Source organism: Schistocerca cancellata, chromosome 8 (genome assembly GCF_023864275.1).
Source record: "Schistocerca cancellata isolate TAMUIC-IGC-003103 chromosome 8, iqSchCanc2.1, whole genome shotgun sequence".
Classification (NCBI taxonomy): domain Eukaryota; kingdom Metazoa; phylum Arthropoda; class Insecta; order Orthoptera; family Acrididae; genus Schistocerca; species Schistocerca cancellata.
The window spans coordinates 574119193-574137942 of NC_064633.1; the positions used below are offsets into that span (position 1 = coordinate 574119193).

Genomic DNA, 18750 nt, shown 5'->3' on the forward strand with positions numbered 1-18750 from the left:
TGTGTGCCTGTTGATGGCTCAATGCTTGGACTACTCAGTGAGTTATGTCCTTGAGTCATAAATTATTTACGCAGATGAAGAAGACATATATTTGTGGCCTCCATAGCAGCAGTGCTGCTAAACTCCAATAAAATCATCTTCCTATGGGAACTGATAGTAACACAGGTTGACAGATTATGTTACATACCAAAAACAAGGAATAATGTAGTTTCAAAACATATTTTCAGTGTATCTTTTATGCCAGAGATGTTAGTACAGCTGCATAAATTGACTTACCAAGATGCCACTGTAGAAAACCACTAATCGCAGTTTGTACCTTCTCTCTTGTCAATACTAGACTTATCTGTCACTTACCACTTCTTTCACCTATGGCAAGGTTTAGCAATGTGAGGAAAGCTGAGTTGCAGCATGGTCCATGATACGTGCTGAACTGTAGATCGTCTTATACCTGGCTGCATGAGACAGTGCATGTTGTGACTCGCTGATCATTCAAAGTGCCACTGCACAATTACGCGCGTCCTCTACGTGCGGCGCTGTCTGCCGGCCATGCAGCATCTGCGCCACCTAAGCGGCCAGCCGAGCAGCGGCCACTAGACTGGGACTCAGTGCTCATTCGAATGCTAACGTGTACACATGTCTTACTTGTCAACTTACTCTGTGACTTATATGTGTTGTTGTGTCGTTCTGAAATATATGTGTTAAACTTGAAGTTCTAACAATTGGCGACGAGGTAGTGAATTTTTCCTTTTCACCGTTGACTCACAGGGTTCCATGGCTACTGTCGAGCAACTATTGCAAAATCTCCTTGAACAGCAAAGGCTTCTAAATGCGGCAATTTGCGATTTCGGCGCGGCGTCAAATGCGGGGCATTTCTTGTCGTTGGCTGTAACTCCTTTTCCTCCTTACGGCGAGACGGCGGAAGACTGGTCTGATTAGGAAAAACGTCTTCGACAGCACTTCTTGGCATTTCATGACACGGACGAACAACCATGTAAGTCTCTGTTCCTTTCCTGGATTTCACCTCAAATGTATCAGTTGTTGTCGCAATTGGCTCCTTTGAAGGATCCTGTGTCTTTGTCCTTTGCTGAAATGTGCTCACTTCTGTCTGTCTATTTTCAAAAGCAAACGCATGTGGTAGCCTCTCGTGTTGCCTTTTATCGTTGTCAAAAACAACCAAATCAATCCTATCGTGCTTGGGCTGCCCTTCACGGCCTCAGTCGAAAGTGTCAATTTGTTACTGACGTTCACAAAGAATCCTATGCCGATTCCATGGTACGGGATGCTATTATCCGGTCGGCGCCCGACAAAGAAGTTCGGCAACGTGCCCTTCAGTTAGCGAATCCGACTCTAGATAAAGTTCTCTCCATTGCGCAGTCTTTTGAAATTTCTCGTGCCGCTGGAGCGCAAATAGAGGCGTGGGGTGATGTCGGGGAAATACAACCTCTGTGCGCTGTTGACGATGCGTGCGCCGTGTCCCCGCCGGCCGACGTGGCTGCAGTGCGCTCCCACGCGCAGCCTCGGCCCAGCCATAAACAACCCGCTAAGAAACTGCAGCAAAACCCCGGCAACTTCCTTCATGTCCGCGGTGTTTTACGAAACATTCACGCGAGGATTGTCCCCAACGTTGGGCTGTGTGTCACAATTGCAAACAGAAAGGTCATGTGTCTTCCGTTTGCAAATCCGACCGCATACATGATGTTCATGAACATGACGCTGATTCTGATTCTGTGTTGTCTGTCAATTGCACTTCTTCCCTTTCAGGGAAGTTATTCCTCACTGTCCAAATCCTTGGTCGAGATGTTCACATGCAAGTGGATACCGGTTCTGCTGCCACTATAATTAATTCTCAGACGTATCTTCAGTTGGGTTCTCCACTCCTGTCCTCTGTCACTCGGCAATTACGGACGTACAATAAACAGAAGATTTCTCTCTTGGGACAGTTTAATGCTGAGGTATCTTACAAATCCGTCGTTCGCACTGTTCCCATATTTGTGGTCGACCAGAGCAACGCAGAAAATCTTTTTGGTTTCGATGCCTTTCGCGTTTTTGGGTCCTCCATCGATGACTCTGTCAATATTGTCTCTGATGCTATTCCTTATGCTCAACTGGATTCCTTGTTGACGACATTTTCGTCCATTTTTTCTCCTGGGTTAGGTCGTGCAAATGACTTTGAAGCTCATATCATGCTCAAACCCACTGCTCGGCTTAAGTTTTTTCGGGCTCAGCCCATTCCTGTGGCCCTTCATGATCGGGTAAAACGGGAGTTGGATCATCTCACTACTTCAGGGGTCTTGCTTCCTGTCACTTCCAGTGAGTGGTCCTCTCCTATTGTTGTAGTTGCTAAGCCAAATGGTGATATTCGTCTCTGTGGCGATTTCAAAGCCACTGTGAATGCTCAATGCCTCATCGACACTTACCCTATGCTCCGTCCTGAAGAACTGTTCACTAAACTTGCTGGAGGCCAGTATTTTTCTAAAATTGACCTGTCAGAAGCTTATCATCAACTTCCTCTCGACGCTGCTTCCCGGCAGTTTCTGGTCCTTAACACGCCTTTCGGCCTCTATCAATACCAACGCTTGCCATTCGGTGTTGCTAGCGCCCCTGCTCTCTTTCAGCGATTCTTGGAACAATTATTGCTCCCTGTCCCTGGGTGTATCAATTACATGGACGACATTGTTGTCACTGGCTCCACCACTGAAGAACACCTTCAAAATCTCCGCACACTTTTTCATGTCTTACAGACTGCCGGTCTTAAGTGTAATCTTCAGAAATCACAATTTTTTCAGGCATCTATCACGTACTTGGGGTTTCAACTCTCTCGGGATGGTATTCATCCGCTTCAGCAAACTGTTGCTGCGATCGATGCCCTTCCTCACCCTACCTCTGTTAAGGAATTGCAGGCCTTCTTAGAGAAAATAGCATACTATCACAAGTTTTTACCGTCCGCGGCTTCGGTGGCTCAGCCTGTTGCATAAAAACGTGCCTTTTCACTGGTCCGCGTCATGCGAAGCGGCTTTCCAGAAATTGAAGACTACGCTGAAACAGGCCCCGTGCCTGGCTACTTATCGACCTGGCCAACATCTTGTTCTTGCCACAGACGCCTCTCAATACGGGGTTGGTGCAGTCCTTGTGCACCGTTTTTCTGACGGTTCGGAACAACCCATTGCTTATGCCTCCAAAACGCTCACGGATGCCCAACAAAACTATTCTCAAATTGAGAAAGAAGCTTTGGCCATCATTTATGCTCTTCATAAGTTTGGTGTTTTTCTCTATGGCTCAAAATTTCATCTTGTTACGGATCACAAACCACTTGTTTCCTTGTTTCATCCATCAACGTCACTTCCCGACAAGGCTGCACACCACCTCCAGCATTGGGCTCTTTACTTGTCCCGTTTCAATTATGAGATTCATTTCCGGCCAACGGCTCAACATGCGAATGCTGATGCTCTGTCTCGCCTTCCCATGGGTCCTGATCAGGCATTCGATAGGGACGAACTTTTGTGTTTCTACCTGGATGTTGCCGAGCAGCGGGTTGTGGACGGGTTCCCCATCACTGGGGACAGGCTGGTGGCTGCTACGGGTTCTGACCCTACCCTCTCCCGGGTTTTACGCTGTATTCAGAAAGCTTGGCCAGATCGCCCGTCCGCTAAGACTTCTGATCCGTTGCGGAACTACTACACTTTGCGCTACCGCCTCTCCACTGACAATGCTTCGCTGCGTGTTGTGGTACTGGTGTCTTTGCGTGCTTCGGTCTTGCGCCTCCTTCACCAAGGGCACTGGGGTGTGTCTCGCACAAAATCTCTGGCGCACCGTCATGTGTACTGGCCTGGCATCGACTCTGAAATAGCACACATGGTCGCTGCCTGCGGCCCTTGTGCGTCACAGGCCGCTGCCCCGAAGTCAGCTTTGTTACCGTGGCCTTCGCCTGAGAAGCCCTGGGAGCGCATTCATGCTGACTTTGTGGGACCCTTTTTAGGTACTTATTGGCTCCTCGTAATTGACGCCTACTCTAACTTCCCTTTCATTGTCCGTTGCACGTCACCTACCACCGCGGCAACCACCAGTGCTCTCACCCGCATTTTTCTTTGGAAGGCCTCCCCTCTATACTCTTGTTACTGATAATGGTCCGCAATTTGCCTCTTCAGAATTTGCGGATTTTTGTGCTCGTCACGGCGTTACGCATGTCACGGCCCCGCCGTTCCATCCACAATCCAACGGTGAGGCTGAATGACTGGTCCGCACATTTAAGGCTCAGATGCGGAAACTTCCAACTTCTTCTGCTGCTGATGATGCGCTTCTCCAGTTTCTGGCGTCTTACCGTTTCACCCCCATGGGCGACCACAGCCTGGCTGAGCTCTTACATGGCCGACAGCCCCGCACGCTACTTCATCTACTGCGGCCTGCCACCTCACGGTTGCGGGTGCCTTCACTTGGCCGGTACACCGCCGACGACCTCGTCTGGGTACGGGGAAATGGCAGGTGGCCAAAATGGAGCCTGGGCCGCATCTTAAGACACCGTGGCAGACACCTGTATGAAATCCAGATGGACACGGGTGTTGCAGTGCGTCATTCAGACCAGCTTCGGCCTCGGGTGCCAGCAACGCCTGTTCCGAATGCCGCCACACCACCTTTGGCTCTACCTGACGCTTGGGATCTTGGCATCTCTCAATACTCACAACGCAGCCCTCTCACCGTCATCGCGATGCCAGCACCAGAACGGATGCCACCAGGAGACGTGCCCATGCAGGAACCAGAGGACCATCCTCTGTCAGAGCAAATCTACTCACTTCCTCGTCCAATGGACGCCGACATATCGCACGTCTCCTGTCATATCAACTGGACTGGCCGCAACGGGCAGATTGGTGCATGGGGCCCCAGCAGATTCGACCCCTACGTCTCCTGTCATCTCGACCCGTTATCATTGGGGACACTTCCATCCGTACGGGAAGCCTCCTCCTCGAGACTTTACGGCGAGTCAAACAACGCCTATGGACGTTAGCCATCTCCAAGACACCTGCATCAAGTCCAGTGCAACAAATTCAAAGGGGGGAAAAGTGTTGTGACTTGCCGATCATTCAAAGTGCCGCCGCGCAATTACGCGCGTCCTCTACGTGCGGCACTGTCTGCCAGCCATGCAGCAGCTGCGCCACCTAAGCGGCCAGCCGAGCAGCGGCTGCTAGACTGGGACTCAGTGCTCATTCGAATGCTAACGTGTACACGTCTTACTTGTCAACTTACTCTGTGACTTATATGTGTTGTTGTGTCGTTCCGAAATATATGTGTTAAACTTGAAGTTCTAACAGTGCAAAAGTCAGAGGAGGGCAACAATGTACTACATCCAACAGGGCCATGACTAGTAAAGCACTGTGGTGTTCAAAACAATCTTCTGATTGATGACTGCTTTACTTTTTTACTTCTCTTCAAATTGCATCAGTGCACCTTGATGTCCCAAAAGATTAACACGACTCTCTCATAAATTGTCATTGCGTTGAATTTTTTCTTCAAATTTGGGTGCTTCCACTATTAACTGTCCCTACTTTCCAGTCCTTCATGACAGTGTCATCAACAATGATGTATGTTATGGCATGGAGTCACTAGCTGATCTGCTGTTTCACTGTCTCATTCACAGGCACACTTGTCTTCTACTCTGATTCCACCATTCAGTGCTAACAAAATCTCTAGCACAAAATCTCTAGTACTTCCTTAATTTTTCAAATTCTTCATACACGATCTGTTTACTTAAATAATTGTCTCCATGCTGCACTTTCATTCTGATGTAAATTTTGGATGATATATGTTCTGGCCCCCAAACACAAACAGCATTTTTATATGGTGCACATTATTTGATCATGAGATTTTTCTGGCAAACTGTTAATGGACTATTGTTTTTTATACACTATTTCATTTCTACAGAATATATAATAAAGTTTATGCTATTTAATGCCTTAAAAATTCATGTGTTGATCATGGACGCTTCTCTTATTTAGTATAATTCTCTCTTTCTCCTATGAGAGCTCGAGTCTAATTTATGTGGACAATATACATAAACTATCAAGAACAGTTCTCTGCAGCAGACATATATAATTTAACTGTTGGATCAGTATTATCAGTAAACAAAGGACATTTACCTTGCAGTGTTAAATGCTGATTGTGTAGCATATGTGCCATCGGGTGTCACAAGCTTTTGAACAGGCACTTGAGCCTGCATTGTTTCATCATCCACCTTCTCACCAGCTGCCCTGCGCAATTCATCCTCCACAATCGGGATCTAGGAGATGAATGAGGTAAATGATTAACTCTCAACAATCCACATACTAATTCTGCAGTAAAGAGTTCTTCACGTAATGGGGCAACTTGGATCTCTGGAGGAGAACAGTAATTTCAATACCTAAATAACCTAAAGAATTATTAGTCTTGGTCACATATTGATTTACCTGAAAAGATAACATAAGCCTGTCCTTATACGGTGAGACTTGTGCTGGCAACAACGACATCCTTGCAGTCTACCAACATCAACACTAGCTGGAGGTTCTCAGCATAGTGTAAACCAGTGGTGGTTGTAGCATACGAGTACAAGAGCACATGAACACACTAACTTTTCACACCTTGAGGATTTATTGGTTATTTTTCTTTGGATGCTGTTAAATGTAATGTAGATGCAGTATCTGAAATACACGGCACTAAATCTACTGCAATGTGCTACACTGCTCCTCTACACTCAGTGAAACTTGGCATCATGGTCACAAGCACACCTTCACTTGTGCACATTTTACACATGTTCTACACACACGCAACTGACGTGACGTAATTGCCTTACGGGTCAAAAACAAACACATTTGATAAACAATGTGCACGATTCACGGCGTGCACTGCTAGCCCTTACCACTCAACTATGAGGGGGGATCAAATACAAACGGGATTTTTGTTCCTGAACATCCCTGTGCTTCTGCTATGCTTCGCTCACAATGTATAAGTAAAACAAGTGCACCCCTCCATTGTGCAATGCATAATTATCAAATTTCTTGCTCGTGAAGGAGTTACTGCGGCAGAAATTTGCCCAAGATTGATTGAATAGTTTGGTGACAAAACATTATCAAGGATGTGTGTTTTTTCCCAGCATAAAAAGTTCAAGGATGGAAAAGAACATGTGTAAAATCAGCAACACGATCGCCATCCTTGTACCAGCATTACAGACAAAAACATTTGTGCAGTTAAAAACATTATTGATGACTATCGACGGGTGAGAGTATCAGAAATTGCACAAAAAGTCAGAGTCAGTTATGAGAGCTGTCAAGCAATCATCAAAAATGACCTACAGTTCCATAAAGTGTTTTCCAGATGGATCCCTAAACTTTTGACCGAAAATCTGAAATTGAGACATTTGGAGGTCTGTCAGAGGCTTACAGCAAGGTTTGCGGAAGAAGGTGATGCATTTTTTGAGTCAGATCGTCACCTGCAACGAAACATGGGTTCACCACTACCCTCCAGAATCCAAACAAGCCAGTAAGGAGTGGCAGAGGAGAAACAGGAGGCAGCACCAGTGAAAGCCAAGACTCGACTATCGGCTGGCAAGGTTCTTTCTAGCATTTTTTTCGATCAGCGAGGCATTTTGCTAATTGATTTTTTGCATGAGTGAAGCACAATCAAAGCTGCCTACTACTGCAAACTGTTGAACAAGGCGAGAGTTGTATATCGCTGCAAAAGACGAGACCGATCGATTCAACAGGTCAACCTCATCCATGGCAATGTGTGACCCCATACTGCAGCTCTGTCTGTCTTCAAGCTACAAGAAATGCACTGGAGTACACTCTCATTACAGCCCGGGCTTATTGCCCTGCGATTTCCATTTATTTGGACTGCTTACAGAAGCTCTAGGAGGGCGACGATTTGAAGATGACAAGAGTGTGGAAGACTGTGTGCAACTGGCTGGTGACACGGCCCAGTTCTTTTTATGATGAGGGTGTCAAAAAGCTGCCCACATGCTGGAACAAATGCATTTCCAAAGCAGAAGAATATGCGGAAAAATAAATAATAATTGCCTTGAGTTTTTCAATAAATGAATTTAAATGCAAAATAAAATCCCATTTATATTTGATCCGCCCTCGTACAAGTTTACGTCAATGCCATCAGGAGGTAGCACACTGCAGCAGACTTACCTACGTTCGCTTGGCATAAATCCTGCTAGACGGTGGCACAGTCCAAAGATATGCCAATTCACTCACTATATAGTACAATTACATTGGACATCAATATAAGTTATAGTTATACTGATAGAAAAATCTATTTTGTGGGATTTTGAATGAAATGTAGTATAATACTAAGTTTTGGATTTTCTCATACAGTAATACATTTGAGGCACCGAAAACCATAAAGAACATCATTGTCGAGTGGGAGACTGTAGCATTTATTCATGCTTCTGACGTCTGTTGATCTTATGGTGGGTCAGGCTTCTCTCTAATGTAGGCCCACATTGCACATATATACGAACATTCACAAAAAGCTTCTTAATGGTTTCTTTGCTGTTCATTTAAATATGGGGGCGAAGATGATTTGCTTTTCGCCCTTATGGCTCTCAGTGCCTAATTTGCGTTCAAGTAAGTGACCTTGTTGGTAGATAGTACGACTTGAATTTAATAATTTTGGCAAATGGCGGTATATTTGGAGTTTGTTGTCTACTGTGCAGGAATCAGCTTTCCTGTATAGTGTGAACATGAGGTCTGTTGAACCTGCATTAATTGCTAACAGAAAAGAAAAATAACCAGGAAAAGTTAGCCGCAAAGGAACTAGCGCCTCCCAGACCAGATCCGTTGCCTGAGAAAGTGATGAAATAAAATAAGCGAGACTACAAATGAAGATTTAACAATTAAGTGAATAATAATTTTAAGTAGTTGTGTGTGTGCAATGTACAAAATTGCCCGATTTTCAGCCCAGAAGTTAATCTGTTAACTAGTACATGAATCAGGAATCTTATACATTTGTCTGAAAAAATAAAAAAGCATGAAAACTCTCACTTACACAAAAATTCGAAATGGAGAGTTGCAAAAGCTTAAAACCGACAGACTGTTTGCGCAACTGCTTGTTCTATTTTTTTTGTGCTCACTGCATACTGATGGACTGCTCATCATGGACTGAGAAATACTGCTGATGTCATCTTGGTTAGACACCACCTCATTTTACCCAAGATTATACTTTCAGACACATTTTATATTTGTGCTACTGCTTTTGACATGTCAGTTTGGTTTTGTATGTATGAGAGATATCAGGAAAATAAGATTACAAGATTTTTTCCACAAACACAAATGCATTATTTCAATGAAACATACAGCAACAATTGCATAGGCATTACATCATTTTTCCACATAGCCCCCATTTACATCAACGCGTTCTGTCAACTGTGGGATGAGTTTTTTAATACCTGCACCTCAGGTGTCTCCTGCTAACTTATTAAACCACTTCTCCACTTCAATTTTCATCTCCTCATCATTGGAAAACTCTTTTTTGATCACACATTCCTTCAATTTAGGAAAACAAAATGATGCAAGACAGAGACTGTGAGAGGGGTGGTCCAAAAGATTGCAATGAAGTGTGGTCAACAACTTTTGCATTATGAGAGCGGAGTGCAGCCTGGGTTTTGTAACCAAGGAGGCACACTCCCTTCGTCAGCATTGCAGGGCATTCATTCTGGATTGCACTGGGGAGCTTCTTGAGGGCCTCTTAGTATTGCCCAGAATTGATTGTTTCACCTCTCGGCAAAAATTCAAGAAGCAGAATGTGTTTTCTGGTGCAGAAAGTGACTGCCATGACTCTTTAAGCTGTCTGCTGAGTTTTAACTTTTTTGTTGCAGGGGAATGGGCATGTCACCACTGCACTGACTTACTTGTTCTCTGGAGTATGGTGGTAAACCACAGTTTCATCCCATCACTATGGAGTACAGAAAAGTCTCTCTGTCACTCGCAAAATGATCATGAAACTCTAGCATGGTCTTGCCTATGCTGATTTTGCATTCTGCATCTCCAAAAACCAATCGTGCACACAACTTGCGATATCCTAATTGATCACTCAAGATTTCATTAACAATGGTCCACAGTTCATCCAGGTCATCAATGGTTACACAGCAATCAGAATGAATATGCTCTTAAAGTTTTTGCACCAGTTCATCGGTTGCAATGGACAGGCATCCAGGTCTCTCTTCATTGTGAATTTCCATTCCTCCGAAAGTGAAATTCTGTACCCATTTTGTAAGGTGTTGCAATGACATAACCTTCTCCCCATACACTAGCATGACTGTGATGAATTGTGGCAGCACTCATGCCCTTGGCATTTGGGGAGTGTATCACAGCATGTACTTCACACATGATGGGAGATGGAATGACAGCATTCATCTGTAACAGCCAGCTCAATGAGAGTTGGGATGCTACTGATGAATGTTACCACTCATTCATTTCAGTTCTTACTGCCATAAACAACAGTGGTACCAAGTGAAAAACTCAGTTTGTTGGTAGAGCCACAGGCCTCATAACCTTAGTCTCTGGGTATCACCACAAATTAAATCATACTCATCTAATATACTAAGAAATTTACCAATGCACGATAGTTTCTTATACTTAAACAATAGAAAGTCCAGGATGGAATAACAATATGAAAAGATAGATTGCTACTCATTACATTGATGATGCGTTCAGTCGCTGACAGGCATAATGAACCTATCTTTCCCATTTTTTTCTGATATTTAATCTAGTTTTAAAAATTGTTATATGTAACTGCCAAATGTATAACCCTTACATTTTGTTCCACTTTCTGAAATTTAGTTGTGTTTAATAAAATATTTGACTTAAAAAATCTGTTTGCCTTTCTTCCACTAATGACAACCATAATAATTTTTTTTTTCCTTAGTTGAGAATTACTCACCTTCTACACAACTACATGTTCAGTTTACGACTACATATCTGGTGCATCACTGCTCTTTTTAAGGTAGTTAACTTATTGATTTTCCTTATATGCTCTGTTGATGTTTCATAAGTTCTGAAATACCTAAGTTTATATTTTCCTCTTATAGATCTGACGATGGCTATGCAGCTGAGGCCAGTTATCAAATAAATAAAATGTAACCAACATAAAGAATCCTTCAGTTTTATAAGTAGGAGTTCCTGTGAAAGAGGTTGACTTTTCAGTTCAAAAGCCTCCACACCCCTTTTCACCATCTTACATAACCCAATGTTAACATAATCACAGTGGAAGGGAATATAGCATATTTCTGTTTTTCCGCATCTAGTGCTCATCATGGAAATACAATAGGATTCTGGTTTAGTGATACAGATTTTAATGGTAAAACACATTGAGAATCTAAGACATTACTTAAAAAGTTTGTGAAAAATTCTAGTTACGGAATCACATTAAAATTCAGACTGAACTGTAGTCACACATCACTTAGAAAAAAAGTATCATACTCTTCATGTCACACAGTCCGTTTTTAGTTTCCCATGTCACACAGTCCGTTTTTAGTTTCCCGTGATTAGGAAGGAGGAACTATTATAACTATAATTGCAAATACTTCAAACATTATCTTACCTCTCCGAGAGTTTGTCGCACTTGGTTCATAACAGACTGAATGTCATCTGGTGTAGTTGCATATTCGCCAAGAATCCACAGTGCTGAACGATGAACTTTCACTGACTTAATTGTTGGGAAAGCATCTAAAAGCCTCTGCAAAGCAAAGTAAATGTTACTACAATATATTACAGAAATGAGGAAATAGTACTGAAGGTAAATGATTTTTCATTTTACCTCAATGATCAATGGCCGAAGTCCTTCAAACTTCTGTATAGCTTCCCTCACAAACACGAGAACATCAGAGGCAGCAAGTTCATTAGTGTCTGACAAGAATTCAATCAAAACTGGGATGACAGTAGCTGCTACATCTGGAAACTAAATGAGAAATATTTAAATGCATATTTCTCATTCACACTGGAGACATCAATATACTGCACAGAGTTAAGTAGGTCACAAGCCTTTTGGTGTAACATTAGTCTACAAATATCTTGGATCTATAGTACCCAGGGACATGCATATATCAACAAACTTTCAATTTGAAGTGAGGGATATGAAGAAAGTGATCAAATACCCAGGTATATTGGTAAGACATGTTATTTTGACAGGAAAAATATGAGACTGAGTAAAGAGGTTACAAGGAATAGATGTTATCAAGAATAGAGGGGCAATTAAATAGAACAATAAAACCACAAGCCAATAATACTCAGAGAATTATGACGGTAATAATTTACTAATGCCACAGGAAATCAAGTTATCGTGAAGAAGCAAACAATAATACACTGACCTGGTAAGGTATCTGTACATTCCTGCAATTAAATTACACAAATGACATGAACTATTCATCCAAGATGGATTTTTCATCTAAAATTAGTAGTCATACTGAGCATTTAACATTTCCATCTGTGAAATGTATTATTTTGTAATAATTATAGTTTTTAAGTGGCTGGGCAAATGGAACAATATAATGTCCTTTCCAATTGAAGACACAGATTGCACGTAAGAGAATCCACAGACACCACGTTCTTCCATGGTACCAACACAGTCGCTACGACAGCCAATGGCGCACATAATATAAATAGGAAAAGCAAACTGCTCCTTGGTTTCTTGTATTGTCAGTACTAATTAGCACTGGTCAATTTGTATTGACATTGTCAAAACACCTACAACAGCTGAAGTGAGACTGACATTTCATGTATGAAAATAAAGTTGTGGACTCTGGCTTGAGGACAAAGGATGGCAAGTTCATCAGACATGCAGCACATGCTCTGACTGGGGATGAAAACTGGCTCTGTCCTTTTCAAAGGAACCACCCTCGAATTGAAGGAAATCATGGAAAATCTAAATCTGAATGCCACAGTAAAATTTGAAGTACCATCCTGCAGAATGGGATTTCAATGCCTCCAACATAGCTCTGACTGTTTCCCGCTGTACTACGAAATCATTAAATTTAAAGTCATGAATATTTTTGAAATCCTACACAGGGGAAAAAACAAAATGATAATGTTAGAGCAGCAGGGGATGGGGAATCAATCAAAACTTTCCAGATAATCATAAGTGTGAAATGCACCATACTACGGCTATGAACATAAAACGATAGCCAATGAGCGACGGGTGTACAGAAGGTTGGAGCATTTCTGGCAGCCCGGTTTCATCTGACTACGCTCCTGCTGTGTTACTGTGGCTGGCATTACCTGCTGCACTTACTGCTATGTGCTGTTGGAGGCAGGAACTTCAAGCATTTGCTGTAAATAATGTTAATCAAAACTGAGTGTTTAAAATTTTATTTGTTTGCTTTTTCAATAATCTCTTAGTTCAAACTTAATAATCTACTGTAATTTTTAGAAAAAAGGTTCATGCAAGCTCTTTATACATTAGCTAATAATGTTAATTTCAGTGCAAATCTTCAAAAGGAAACATGTTCTATTCTGCAGCAGTGGGGGAGCGGGGAGGGGGGATACCAAAAATATTTCTTTAGAATCACATAATATTAACCACTCTTCATATCAGTTCAGTTCACAAACTAATTAAACCTCCTTGTCTTCCTTTTCTCAGTTTGTTTCTGCTTTTGAAGAATTCCACTGAAATTAACATTTTAACATTTTCAGTTGTTTCCACTCATCAACCAATCTCTTATGAGTAGACACCTGTGTTGCATACCTTGATGCAGCAGGAATGAAGTGTGCGAACGAGAAGCTGTCTGTATTTTCCCGTGTCCTCATGCTCCACCACATTATGAGTTTTAGCTACTTCTTTTTTCAACACAAGCACCATTTCCTCAATGTTGCGAGACGAAACAAGGTCCATTGCTGCAAATTTGAAAATCAGTCAAGGACATACACATGCAATTAAATTAAATGCATAGTGACAACTTATAATGGTGAGTTGCTTGATAAACATATCTACATTCTGATAATTACGGTATTATCAGAATTCTCAAGAAGTTTTAGGAAAGCATGCATTTTCTCAACCTGTAACGTTTCCCCCTTTCTCTTAACTAAAAGTCTAGAGAAACTGCAATATAAGTCCCACATGCACACGAAATATATTCATTAACTATGCATTATCAATGATTATGAATATAAGAGTTTCACAGCATATAATTTGTCAACAATGAATGCGAAACGTCAATCTTCAAATTTAAAGTTTGCATTCTAAAACACAAAACAAATATCATATGTGGTGACTTTAACAGAAATAAGCAAACGAGAACCAACATATCGCAAAAGATATTTTTGAATCTGTAAGATCTTTAAAATTGTATTGAATGAACTACTGCCCAGCTCATAGTAACGCTTCTCTAGAAAACATTATTATTTTTAACTTTTCAAGAGATGTGTAAAAACTAAGTAATGTGGGAGGTGTATGTCTTGTTGACCATGATCTACTAGTTCTTTCAATCTGTTGTGAATGACATTCTCATTTAGAGATAGACATGCAGATTAGTACTGAGAAATGTACTGTATACGTTAAAGGTTAGACAAAGGACAATATTAACATGTGGTAGGTAAGGTGGCCCCTGGGTCATACTGAAGACATATTTATTGCACTAAACTCTAGCTAATCCATCAGTCCGTTGTCCAGACTCTCAGTAATCCCATCCACATCCAGCCTGAAGTTGCTCAAGCAGAAATGATGCATACAATAATGAATTATTGTGTGAAATTGTGGCCTGTACAGTTCAGTCTCACATCATCTAAAGGAATCTCATTATTTTAGACCTCAAGTGGAAACTCCAAGTTAGAGATAAGTTGAACTGAAGTTCGTTATAGAAAGCCGTTGCTGCTGAGTATAGTGCTGGGCAAGAAACTATTTATGACAAAACACTAACATAATGAAGAGATAATCAAAAGCATACAGGAAAGTTATGACGGAAAGTGATGAAGAAAAGGATGTAGGAGGAGAGACAATGACGATATCTCATGCAGATGGTGCTGAAACTGCAAATATCTTCTTGCAGTATATTATCCAACAACCAGTAACAGGCAGTACTGTTGTAATGCTTGTAAAGTAGTTGTGTGATACAGTATGCTGCTGCCACATATCATCTTTGAGTCAACTAAAAATTTGGGAGATTTCATAGTGAGTGATATTACTCTATAGAAACACACTCAAGGACTAAGTTTTCTACAAATGTGTCTTTGGATTTCATAAAGAATAATCCGTATGTGTTAACATTAAATTTTAGACACACTAAATAATCTGCCACGTCCGCTAATGCGACACCCATATGTGCTAGGAATGGCCAGATTAGTAAGAGTCTATTGTATTTAAATTTCACAAAAAGACAGTATTTTTCGTCTATAGTCTTTCCTCCTCTAAAGTGACAATTCTACTGTGATCTTCAGTCCGAAGACTGCTCTCTGAATAACGAATGCAACCTACATCCTTCTGAATCTGCTTAATGCATTCATCTCTTAATCTCCCTCTATGATTTTTACCTTCCTCCCCCCCTCCCTCAAAAATTCCCTCCAATACTAAATTGGTGATCTATTGATGTCCCAGAATGTGTCCTATCAACCAATCCCTTCCTTTAGCCAAGCTGTAACACAAAATTCTCGTCTCTCCATTTCAATTCAGTACCACCCAATCTTCAGTATTCTTCCGTAGCATCATCGCAAAAGCCTCTATTCTCTTCTTGACTAAATTGTTTACTGCCATGTCTCAGTTACACACATGGCTACACTCCAGGCAAATACCTTCAGGACAGACATCCTAACACTTAAAGCTATATTTGATGTTAACAAATTTCTCTTCTCCAAAAACACTTTTCATCCCATTGACAGTCTACATATGATATCCTCTCTACTTCAGCCACACGTATGAAATTCAAAATTACAAGAGTACTGCGTAAATTGTATTTTATTATTTATTGTAAACATTTATTAATTTATGTTCTTCTTTTTCAACACTTTAAAGAACACCTGCCCCAAATATCCAATTAAAAGAAGGAAGGAAGAAAGGAAAGTTAGTGTTTAAAATGCCGTCGACAATGAAGTCTTTAGAGATGGAGCGCAAGCTCTTATTAGGGAAGGATGGGCAAGAAAACTGGCAATGACCTTTCAAAGGAACCATTCTAGTATCTGTCTTTAGCAATTTTGGGAAATCGCAGAAAATTTAAATCTGGAAGGCTGGATGGAGATTTGACTTGTTGTCCTCCCAATATGAGCCCCGTGTGTTAACCACTACACCACCTTGTTTGGTCCAATTAAAAGAAGAAAGTGAAATGCCATTCTTATGGTATCCCTCACATTAGGGAGGAGAAGCTCACCATATTTAAAATTTGTAAAAGCTTTTCTGAGGGTGGGGGTCAAGTGGAATAACATCATGTAGAGGGCCTACCTGAAGTGTAACAAACACTACAAAGACGGACTTACTCTGTCTATAAGAGCAGCTTGTGAACAGTATACTGAAAGTGCTCCGAACAACTGCAGAGCAGCATCGGATTTCATTAAGCAAGTGCAGGCATGCATATGTGTGTGCCCCCCCCCCCCATCCACCCACCCCCACCACATACTGCATAAAGACACAACACTTAACCCATACGATTTCAGTGACTACTTTCTGAACTCAGTAACTGAACTGAGGTTCAAACTCAACACAACACACACACATGCAGCTGTCTTGCTTGGTGCAGAGTTGCCTGGGAAGTATGGTTTCTACTAGACCATTATCATACCCATAGATGCGATAAAAGTTGTTTCCATGTTCTTTACTCCAAAGTATGGAATGTCATATCTATAATCACAAAAAATACATCTGACTTTTATAACAAATACTGTCATTTAATAAGTGCTTAGAATTTTCCATAAGTCACTAAAAACTTCTGAGTTCAAACAAGTATATAAAACTGAGACAGCACCTCCCACAAAACTACTGACTTGATTCTATTATCTCACTATTCTCTAAAATTTTGACTCCCGTTTGCACCATCAACTGTACAACTACCCTGGAAAGCAAGCTCTTCTCTCCAGCAGTCAGTATGGTTTCCAATAGAGGAAGAATACTATCAGCACTATCCTTGAAACTGTTAATTAAACAGTGACTGCATTTGAAAACAAAAGCACGGTGTCTCAAGTATTGTGTGATTAATGTGGTCTGTGACAGCGTCGTTTTTGGTATAGCTTTACTACCATAGGCTAAGTAACTCCTCATTAACTGTAACTGATTCACATTCAAGTAACAGTGAACAATTTATATCAGTTAAAAATGAGGCACTCTGCTGTGAGGGCAGTACAGACAAGGGTACAGCAGGGCTCAGTCCTGGCATAATTTTTTTTTCATTTTTGCTGTCAATGATTTGCCCAGTTAGTTATATAAAAACAATAATTCTCAAGGAAACTATAACATTATGAGATGGAAGAGCTGGCAAATACCTTTAGGACAAATGTCCATACTGAATGACAGACACACACAAAAGCACACACACTATTGTAGCTTTCGGAACTAGTAGTTCTTCCCTCAGGGATGAGAGGAGGATGGATCAGGGAAGGTTAAAAACCAAGGGCAAGTCACTCAGACCTCAGAATGATGAATGGCTCATCATTTGGGAGGAAGAGAGGTGACAAAGATAAAAGGAGGGGCAGGGGGCTACTCTCTCTGATAGGCCCCACCACGCTTTCATCTTTGTCTACCCTTGTCCTCACAACAGGTGCATCCCTCTCTCCTATCCGAGAAAAGACCCAATAGTTACAAAGGGTAGAATAGTGTGTATACTTTTCTTTGTGTCTACTGGCAGCACTGACATTTCTCCTTAAGTACCGAGCTGCAACTATGTCGCAGAACTTTACTTTATGTAAGGCCTCAATCATTTATTTGCTATGCAGATGATACAACACTGGTTAATTCACAAATTATTCTACCCCACAGTATCATCTTCGAGCGTAAAAGGAGTGAATCTGGGACAGAAAAGAAAATTATTAAATCAGCATCAGATGCAGCTGTAAATACCAACCTAAGTTAAGTGTCTTCTTACGAACTTCAAGATCTGGACTTGAGAGAACACGTAGTATGTCCATCACAAGATCCTGAAGCACTCTTTCATGTGTTGGGTGCTCCTTCAGAGCTATGAGACGATCCAATACAATTAGCTTCACATTATTGTCACTTTCTTTCACTATCAATTCAATGTAGCAAGATGCAGCAGCCTGTAAACATCAAGTTTTAAGAAATCATTATTTTTAAATGCAGTATATAAATTCCGAGTATCATAATGTCCAATTTATTCCTTCCAGTATGCAAAGTAGCCATATGAAAAGTAGTCATAAACAAAATACCATGCAGTGTACTCTTGAAACAGGTGAATATATAACTCCTGATCAGTGTATTGCACTAGCAATTGTGCAGAAAGGACAAGTAGGTACTTGTTTTTGTTGTACTTTAAATGGGTATTGGATGATTCATTTATGACAACAATTGCTACCTGGTAGAGCTTACAGGCAGTGTGCCATCACAAACAGTTGGGAACAAAGTACTGGAGATCTCGAGCTGCCGTGTGTCATTTACTTCTGATACCATACAATTGCCAAGAGAGGCCTACACGGTATTGAGTGCAGTCAGAACAATGCCAGTGTGTCCATTGATGGTCAGGTGAATGACACAAAGCTGCAACTCTAGAGACCAGTACCTCTCCGACTACTGGAAGCATGGCATGGAAAACTATTGGCTATGACAATGTGACTGATTTGCTAATTACTGAAGGAA

At 41.5% G+C, this 18750-nt stretch overlaps 1 protein-coding gene across 1 annotated transcript in view; it reads right to left on the bottom strand.

Annotated features, from left to right (window-relative positions):
* Positions 1-18750, bottom strand: part of LOC126094762 (coatomer subunit beta) — a 116648-nt gene that overhangs the window by 43128 nt on the left and 54770 nt on the right. Inside the window, exons 7-11 of the mRNA XM_049909313.1 lie at positions 18002-18194; positions 13708-13856; positions 11785-11925; positions 11569-11703; positions 6129-6268 (exon numbers count right to left, since the gene is read on the bottom strand). Of these exons, the coding sequence (XP_049765270.1) occupies positions 6129-6268; positions 11569-11703; positions 11785-11925; positions 13708-13856; positions 18002-18194 (758 nt within the window). The remainder of the gene's footprint in view (positions 1-6128; positions 6269-11568; positions 11704-11784; positions 11926-13707; positions 13857-18001; positions 18195-18750) is intronic.